The 10,235-nt window shown below is 36.2% G+C and overlaps 1 protein-coding gene across 4 annotated transcripts in view; it reads left to right on the top strand.

Moving 5' to 3' along the window:
* The window catches only part of RRAS2 (related RAS viral (r-ras) oncogene homolog 2), a 79,147-nt gene extending 70,288 nt beyond the window's left edge, over positions 1-8,859 (top strand). For all 4 annotated transcript variants that reach the window (XM_011999577.1, XM_011999576.1, XM_011999574.1 and 1 more), the window contains exons 5-6: positions 5,060-5,178; positions 7,358-8,859. In XM_011999577.1, the coding sequence (XP_011854967.1) occupies positions 5,060-5,178; positions 7,358-7,445 (207 nt within the window). In that variant the 3' untranslated portion in view covers positions 7,446-8,859. The remainder of the gene's footprint in view (positions 1-5,059; positions 5,179-7,357) is intronic.
* Positions 8,860-10,235: the final 1,376 nt, after the last annotated feature.

Below are 10,235 nucleotides of genomic sequence, written 5' to 3' on the forward strand. Positions count from 1 at the left end.
GAATTTCCCATGTCAAATTTTCCTAAAATAGAAATTGTCCTGTCTAAAATTGGTGCGTCTGTGAAGCTTTCTCTGTTTACGCGGCTTCCTTCCTTATTGTTAATTGTTCGGGTAACTTGATCAGTTTATATTTCAAATGCATAGGCCTTGTGGTACATACGTTATTTTGAAGAGAGACAAGGTAAATTTAAAAGTTAGATAAACTTAGATATACCAGTGCTATGTAGAACCTACGTGTTATCCTGTTGGAATGCAACAGGGCACAAATTGTTATGAAGTGTTGGATATATGTATATTGGTGTAATAAACTAATGATACTGTATTTAGGCTGCTAAATTTTTGGAATAGAATATTAAACTGGGAGAACAAACTACCTAAAAAGTTTAGAAGGAACAATACCTTGAGCTCAACAGGGTCAGGAATAATTCATATTCTAACCAGTCAAAGTAGAAAACCTTATATTTCTTGGAGTATTGGATAGTATAACTCAGAAGGGTTTTGTCCCAGTAATGGGGCAAAATTAGCCAAACTAAATGCCTTTCTGGTACCCTATAACAAAACCTAGAGCATGACCTGAAAGGATAACATGTTTCCAAATACGTACATCCTGGAAGAAAGCTCAGGAATGTGTTTAGGAATACAAAATATCTCATACCCAGTAGGTAAAATTTCCAGCATTCTACTCAGAAATTCCCAGGCATATAAAGAAGCAAGAAAAATATGACACACAATTAGAAAACAAATAATTAATAGAAACAGATCCAGAAATGATAAAGATAATAGAATTAGTGGACAGAGACATTAAAACAGTTATTTTGACTGTTTTTTATACAATCAAGAAGCTAGAGAAAACATGTTAGAGACATGAAAGATGTAAAAAGATCCAAATTAAACTTTCAGAAGTAAAACTATTATGTCTGACATGAAAAATGCACTGGATGGGATTAACAGTAGAAGTAATTGATGAAAATTTCCACATTTGATGAAAAATATAGACACACATCCAAGAAGCTTAACCAACCCAGAGCACAAGAAATGTGAAGAAAATCATAAGATATATTATAATGAAATTGCTTGAAATCAGTGATAAAGAAAAAAATCTGAAACATAGCCAGACAGAGGGGGAAAAGAGCACATTACATATGGAAGAACAAATAGAAGGATGGCAGGAGTCAATCATTGTATCTCATTGGAAACAGTGAAGCCAGAAGATAGTGGTGCAGAATCTTTTAAGTACTGATAGCAAAAACTGTCAACTAGAATTCAATACCCACCAAAAATTTATTTCAGAAATGAAGATGAAATAAAGACTTTTCCCAGACATATAAAAAGCGGGATAATTCATCATCAGCAGACCTGCATTACAAGAAATGTGAAAAGATGTCTTTAGGCAGAAGGGAAATGATACCAAATGGAAATCTGAATATGAATCTGCAAATGAATACAGAGTACCAGAGATGGTAATTATGTGGATAAATGTAAATTACTCTTACCATAACTGAATATTTAAAGCAAAAATAATAAACACATTGTGAGGTAAAAGTTAATAACAAAAAAGAACAGGAGGGAGAAACATTGTTGTTAACTAGTTTGTTTTTTCCTTAAGAGACAAGTTCTCACTGTTTCCCAGACTGGCCTTGAACTCTTGAGCTCAAGTGATCCTCTGCCTCAGCCACCCAAGTAGCTGGGACTTTAGGCACACACCACTGCACCTGGCTTTGTTGTAAGGTTCTTAAACCATACTTGAATTGGTATAGGATCATTTGAATTAGACTGTCATGAATTAAAAATGTATACCATAAATTCTAAAACAGCCACTGAAATAACAGATATATAGTTAATTAACCAACAAAGGAGATAAAATGTAATCATTAAAAACAACTGAGCTAACGCAAAAGAAGGTAGAGAAAGAAGACAACTAGAACAAAGAATAGATGATATGGATAGGAAACTAATAGCAAGATGACGCAACAATATCCGTGAGCACATTAAATGTAAATTGTGCAAATGTCTCAGTTAAAAGGCAGATGTGTTAGATTGAATAAAAAAACAGGATGCTACAGGAAATCTACTTTAAATATGAAGACACAAAAGTTAAAGTAAAAGGATGGAGTAAGGTATTTATATAGCTACTTTAGTTATCTTCATGATTGCCTGACTAGCAATCATGAAGATAAAAAGTAGCTATATAAATATCAGACAAAGATTTCAGAGCCAAGACTTTACTAGGAATAAAGAAGAGTGTTTCATAATGATAAAGAGATTAATTCATCAAGAGGACGTAACAGTCCCAAACATTCGTGATCTAATAGCTTCAATAATCTTGAAGCAAGATGTTGAGAACTACAAGGAGAAATGGACAAATTCACACTTAAAGTCAGAGACTTCAATACCCCTCTCAACTGATAGGAAGGTAGAAAGAAAATCAATAAGGATACAGTTGACTTCAGCAGCAATATCAAACAGCATATCCTAATTGACAGTAAGTGTACACTTTATCCAACAACAGTAGAATGCACCTTATTTTGAAATAAGAATGGATCATAAAGCCTCAATAAATTTAAAAGGATTTTAGTCAGACAGTGTATAGTTCCTGACCACAGTAGAATTCACTTGGAAATTCGTAACAGGTATCTAGGAAATCTCCAAATATTGGGAAATTAACATATTCCAACTAACCCTTGGGTCAAAGAAAAAAATGAAAAGGGAAATTACAGAGTATTATGAACTGAATGAAAACTAGAACACAAAATCAAAATTTGTGGCATGCTACTAAAGAAGTATATATAGAGAAATTTGTAGCACTAAATATTTGTATTAGAACAAAGGTCTGAGTGACCTTTAGGTTCTTTCTTAAGAAATTAGAAGAAAGAGAAAATTAAAACCCATAGTAAGTAGAAGGGAAATAATAAGAGAATGAAAACCAATGAAATGGAAAATAGTAAAACCATAAAGGAAAGAAAAACTGGTGGAGCGTGGTGGCTATTCCTGTAATGCCAACTTTGGGAGGCTGAGGCGGGAGGATTGCTTGAGCCCAGAAGAGCAGTTCAAGACCATCCTGGGTAACGTAGTGAGACCCCACCTCTACCAAAAAAACCAAGTAAATAAAAACCCCAAACTGGCTTTTTGGAAGATCAATCAAATTGACAAGATTCTTGCCAGAACGATCAGATAAAAAAGAGAAAAGACACAATATCAGGAATGAGAGCAATATCTTCACTTCAGATCCTTCAGATGTTTGAAAGATAATACTATAAACAACTTTATGCCAATAAATTCAAGTTAAATGAAATGGACATATTACTTGTTCTGAAACAAAGTGTTCCAGAACATTGAAGAGGAGAGAAAATTCTTTCCAACTTACGTGAAGCCAGCATAGCACTCAGAAACCCAAACCAGAGGAAAACATAAGAAATCCACAGTCCAATCTCTCTCATGAACACAGATCTAAAGATTCTTAATAAAATATTAAATAGAATTTAACAATATATAAAAAAGGCAATATATCACTCAAGGAGAGGTTATTCCTGGAATGGGTTGTTAGTTTGATATTTGAAAGTGAGTCAATATAATTAATCATATTAGCAGACTGAAAAGGGGAAATCATATAATTATCTCAGTAGTTGGAGGAAAAAACATTTGGCAAATCCACCATCCATTCCTGATGAACACCTTATACAAAGGGAGTAGTGGAGAACTTTGTTAACCTGAGAAAGGACATCTACAAAAAAATTCTATAACTGACAGCATACTTAATGGTGAAAAACTAGCTTTGTTTCTAAGATCCAAAATAGGTCAAGAGTATTCCCCTCACCACTTGTGTCATTGTACTGGAGGTTCTAGGTAGTGCACTAATGCTGGAAAAGGAAATAGAAGATACCCACATCAAAAAGCAAGGAATAAAACTGTCTTTATTAGCAAATGACATGGTTATCTAGAAAGGCCTGTGGGATTTACAAAAGAACTCCTAGATAAATGAGTTCAGAATGCTTCCAGAGTATGAGATATACAAAAATTATGATCCTATTTTTGTAGTGTAAAAATTATGCCTCATTGAAAAATGACCAAAAGAACATGGTTCTCTGTGGTTGATAGGTTCCTAAATTTTCTTTGATTTTTTTCCCCCCAATTTGGTTTTTCTAATTTTTTCATCAAGTGTTTAGTTTTGTGATAATAACAGCAATAAAGGGTATTGTTTTCAGAAATATAATTTTAAGCCCCACTATATAAATGTAAATATAATAGAATTTAATAATTTTTGGTAAACGTCACTATTCAAATCCTTACGTTGAAAACATGTAGGAACTTACATTCATTTATGTTTTCTTATTCTGACCTGCCATTTTATACATCAATCAGCTAATGCCACCTTTCCTTGATCTCCAAAATTTAAGGCATTGTGAGGGCCTGTAATTGCATTCATAATTCATTTCTCCCCGCGTACTGATGAGTGTCACCTGTGTACCAGGTACTGGGGAATGCAAATGATGAGAAGACCTTATGGCCTCTGAAGCTTACACTTTTCACCATCCTCACCTCTTGCCATTTTCTCTCTTTGCTTATTGTATTCCAGCTATATGACACTTCTGTTAGTTCTTGGAAAGCCCATTCACTCTCATGCCTCACACATTCAGTTTTCTCTGTCAGGGATACTTCTTCACACCCCCACCCTCCACCCCTCAAATCCATACTCTGTTATCTTCTTGGCTTAAATGTCACTTCCTCAGGGAAACTTTCCCTGATCCCCTGACAGAGTTGCATACTTTAATAGCACCTTACACTTGCCATTCCCAGAATGTATTACTGTTGTATTTAATACTTTTTGTGTCATCTCTAGTTGGAAATATTGTTGTAGGCTAGTATTTCCATCACATGTATATTCTGCATTGTTCTGCAGAGGTGGGCTTTAGTTTATCTTGAGCTGTTAAGTCTGTTGGTTCATCTTATGATAAAACAACTTGGCCTCTGGCTGAATTATTAGCACAATCTGGGGCCACGATTAGATGGAGCAAATCCAGTTGTTAATAATGTACCATAAACATAACTGTTGGAATTTCAGGTAACACAGGAAGAAGGACAGCAGTTAGCACGGCAACTTAAGGTAACATACATGGAGGCATCAGCAAAAATTAGGATGAATGTAGATCAAGCTTTCCATGAACTTGTCCGGGTTATCAGGTAAGCAAAACACATTCTAGAAGCATGTTTTAATAATTAATATTAAATGTTTTTAGCAAGAAAGGATATTTTATATAGAAGTGATTCTTTTTAGGGATTAATGCACATGGTGCATTAAAATTTTTAAGTACATATTCTAGGCACTTCTAGAATATAAAATCTAATTTAATTATGAAGTATAAAGTACATATAGGATTTTGAAAAGAATAAATGCTGCTTCCAAAGGGGGTGATAGTGTGAAGATAGTGATGACAGCAGCTAACTTTTGCATGGTAATCTCTGCCAGCTTCTGTGCTAAATGTTTTACATGTATTATTATATGTAATCCTCACCATAACCCAATAAGTCAAACACTGTTTTATCCTCACTTTCAGAGGAGAAAACAAGAGTACAGAGAAAGAAGTTAAATAGCTTGTTCAAAGTTTAGGTATTAAATGGCAGAACTGGGGCTTTAATTCAAAACTCTGATTCCAGAGCCGGTGCTCCCAACTCATCCCAGGCTGAGAGTAAGCCAGGTAGTAGAGATTCAATAATCCTGCAAGATGTGAAGTGAAGTATAATGTCCCACACAACAAATAATTTTTCTGTTAGATGCCGTAGGGGGCCCCGTTGGCTTAAAAAGTGTTAACGGGTTCCAAGAGGCTGAAGGTGTTGGGTGAAGTCTGATAGAATTACTAGATATGTTTGTGGGTGAGAAAGATGAAGTTGCTTTAGTGAGTAGGATTTGATTTATTATTTTGGGTCTTGGTGCCTGGCCCCTGTTTCATACTTTGCTCTGTAGATCTGGGAATCTCTGCTAGTTAGACAGTTTGATAGGAATGTGAAGTGGGCTGCCTTTTTTTTTTTTTTTTTTTTTTTTTTTTTTTGAGAGTGAGTTTCTCTCTGTCTCCCAGGCTGGAGTGCAGTGGTGTGATCTCAGCTCGTTACAACCTCCACCTCCTGGGTTCAAGCAGTTCTCTGCCTCAGCCTCCCGAGTAGCTGGGATTACAGGTGCCTGCCACCACACCCAGCTAATTTTTGTATTTTTGGTAGAGACAGAGTTTCACCATATTGGCCAGGCTGGTCTCGAACTCCTGACCTCGTGTTCCACCTGTCTTGGCCTCCCAAAGTACTGGGATTACAGTGTGAGCCACCGTGCCTGGGCTTCATATTTATTTTGTATCTAAGGTAAATTGAGACCTGAGCGATGCTCTTCTACTTATTAACTCCTTGCCCAGGCATTATCTTTCTGTGAAGGAAAAAAAAGTGAAGGTTATAGCTTTTTCTTTTTTAGTAGTTTGTTAAAAATCCCAGTCCCATTATTTTTTAATGGGTACAGAGTCTCAGTTTTATAAGATGAAAAAGAGATCTGGAGATGGATGGTGATGATGGTTGCACAACAACATGCATATACTTAATACCATCAAATTGTATACTTAAAAATGGTTAAGACGGAAAATTTTATGTTATATGTATTTTGCCCCCTTTTCCCATTCCAGTTCCATTTTAGTGTTAAGCAACTGATGGGGCAGTGCCTTCTTAAAATAATTGTGACTGCCTTTTTGAAATGTTGTCCTTAGTTTTGGTTCTTCGGCTGTCTCCTTATCCATCGGTAATTCAGGAATGAGGGGGGAAGTAAAGGAGGTTTTTTGTTTGTTTTGTTTTTAGTGCCAGGAACTATTAGATATATTTTAATATCACAAGATCTTTAATCCTCACAACAGCTGTGAAAGGTAGGTTTCTATTATTCCCCTCTAAAAAACTGAGGCTCAGACTAGGTTAACTAACTTTGTCTAATACTGAATTTAATAAATGGCAGAACACAGATAAGACCTGCGTACCTCGTAAGGTTAATTTTATATTGCACTCTAATGATGAATCTTTATTCTTAAGTATACCTTAGAGTCATGGAATTTCAAATTGGGATGGGAACTTAAGAGATTACTGAATCTGGTATCTCATCTGATTCAGGACTCATCCATTAAAGCAACTTCACAGCTCTGCTTATGCTGGTGTTGACGCATTTGTGTCCTTTTTTGGTGGGGGTAGGAAAGAGAGAAATAATATGCTTTGTTCCCTCGTTGAAGTTTAACATTGAAAAGCATATGCTCTTAAAGTGAACTTGTGGAAAAAATAACCTGTGTTTGTAATAGTAGATTACCAAGAAGGCAATTATATTTCAGAATTTTTTATCTTACAGGAAATTTCAAGAGCAGGAATGTCCTCCTTCACCAGAACCAACACGGAAAGAAAAAGACAAGAAAGGCTGCCATTGTGTCATTTTCTAGAATCCCTTCAGTTTTAGCTACCAACTGCCAGGAAAAGCCCTCATCTCCTCCTCCTCTCCTCGGTTTACATCTTGTTGGTACCTTTCTAGCCTTAGACAAATGATCACCATGTTAGCCTTAGACCAAGAAGCTGGCTAGTTCTTTCTGTGAAGCTAATACAATGGTCATTTCCAGACAAATTTAAAGGAAACACTAAGGCTGCTTCAAAGATTATCTGATTCCTTTAAAATATATGTCTATAGACACAGACATGCTCTTTTTTTAAGTGCTTACATTTTAATAGAGATGAATCAGTTTTGGAATCTAAGCTGTTTGCCAAGCTGAAGCCACAGGTTGTGAAATTTTTAACTTTTGGAATCATACTGCCTACTGTTACTCTAAATAGAAATAGAGGGATTTTTTTAATGTGAATTTTTGCCTATCTTTAAACATTTCATTGTCAGCCTTTGTTAATCTTAAATACACTGAATTGAATCTACAAAAGTGAACCATCTCAGACCTTTACTGATACTACAACTTTTGTTTTCTGGTCGCCAAAATACCAAAATGCTTATTGTATTTATGGATTAAAAACTGCTCATAAAAACCTGTGTTATTACTCCTACTCTTGAAGATGACAATATTCTACGTGGTCAGATATTTGGACTCATTCAAGACTTAGACATTTCAGTGTACTTGATTTTTTAATTTAACTCTTTTTCACAGCCATGCTAAGGGTAAAAATGAATAATTTCTGTTTGTCTTCCTTTTCGAGTATTTCTGGATAAGGGATTCAAAAAACAAACTGTTTTTGTTTGATGTAATATAAAATATGGAATTGATCTTTCCAGGGTCAGAGATGATTAATGTTTTTGCTATATACTTTTATACATTATTTTCTTATCAAACTAGTTAACAAGTATTTTTATATGTTTGTATGCAGATATGCTTTCGCAGCATACCTTGTGTATATGTAAAGATAAGTATTTAATTCTCACTGTTCACTTTTAACTGACAAAGAAAAACAAGTGGAAACTACAGAAACTGTGGTAGAACTTTTACTTGCTGGTCTGGTCTTGGTTGTACCCATCTTTGGCCAGTCACATATCTACTCAAGAAGACTTCCCAATAGAGTACAACAGGATGAGACTCTGAAATCAGTTTTAATATTCCCTGCTAGATATTGATTGTTATATGAAGTATTAAGTGTAAGCTTTTAATGGATAATTAGTATAACTGTGGATGGCATCTGATTTTGTTTTTAATTCTGTGGATTGTGTTTAAGCAATTCAATAGTATGTTCCTGATTTTGAGATGCTAAGTGGTATTGCACAGTTGTCACTTTATCAAGTGTGTACAACAGTCCCATGAAGTTTATAGAGCATACCCTTGTATAGCTTCAGGTGCTAGAATTAAAATTGATCTGTTATCACAAGATGATGCTTGATTACTCATTGTGTTAATTTAGTGGTTTCTTAAGGGAACAAGTGTTAGTGAAACTTACTTTAGTAGCTCTATGCCTTTTCTCCAGTGCCTTAGGGTTTGAATCTAAAAGTCAGCATTGGTCATTCAGCAGGTGGAGTGGATGTGAAACATTTGATGTTCTTTGACTTTTTGAATATTTACTTAAGTCCATGTTTCTTAAAACTTTTCTATGAAGTGTTCCTGATAGAGAAATCCAACTGTAGAGGAAGGTGAATACCTACATAGATACCCCTCTGAAGATGAAACTGAAAACAGCTAAAGCCACACACACATTTATTTGAAGACCAGTAAAAATAATATAATTGGCCGGGCATGGTGGTGCACACCTGTAATCCCAGCTGAGGCAGGTGGATCACCTGAGTTCAGGAGTTTGAGACCAGCCTGACCAACATGGTGAAATTCCATGTCTACTAAAAATACAAAAATTAGCTGGGCATGGTGGTGGGTGCTTGTAATTCCAGCTACTTGGGAGGCTGAGACAGGAGAATCGCTTGAATTCAGGAAGCAGAGTTTGCAGTGAGCCGAGATCGTGCCATTGCTCTCCAGCCTGGGTGACAGATTGAGACTCTGTCTCCAAAAAAAAAAAAAAAAATTGTATAATTATACGCTGTACTTGATAGTATAATTATGTCAATATGGAATTATTTTCCAGGTCTTCTAGTACAATTACTGCCCAGGAAGATACCATGTTTATCCTGTGGCCTTTGTTACTGTAGCACTATTATGTATCCTCGGTAGTACTTTCAGTTGGCAAAGTTTGTTTTAGTTAACTTCAGATAACAAAAGATTGCTTACATAATATCCAGATTTAATGAGAAACCCATCTACTTTTATTATCTCACTTCACCTTTTTTCCTCTTTATGCTTTACTTTGGATTATTGTTATTATTTTTTTGAGACGGAGTCTCGCTCTGTCGCCCACGCTGGAGTGCAGTGGCATGATCTTGTCTCACTGCAGCCTCTGCCTACTGGGTTCAAGCAGTTCTCTGCCTCAGCCTCCTGAGTAGCTGGGATTACAGGCGCCTGCCACCATGTCTGGCTAGTTTTTGTATTGTTAGTAGAGATGGGGTTTTACCATCTTGGCCAGGCTGGTCTTGAACTCCTGACCTTGTGATCTACCACCTTGGCCTCCCAAAGTGCTGAGATTGCAGGCGTGAGCCACCGTGCCCGGCCAGATTATTTTTGTTACTACATCTTCAAGTCCCATCTCCCTCCCTCCCTGTCTGTCTGTCTGTCTGTCTGTCTCTCTCTCCCCTCCTCTTCCCTGCCTTCCTCTTCCCCTCCCCACTCCCCTGCCTTCCTCCTCCCCTCCCCTCCCTTCCACCC

The sequence above is a fragment of the Mandrillus leucophaeus genome, unplaced genomic scaffold (assembly GCF_000951045.1).
Source record: "Mandrillus leucophaeus isolate KB7577 unplaced genomic scaffold, Mleu.le_1.0 Scaffold599, whole genome shotgun sequence".
NCBI lineage: Eukaryota > Metazoa > Chordata > Mammalia > Primates > Cercopithecidae > Mandrillus > Mandrillus leucophaeus.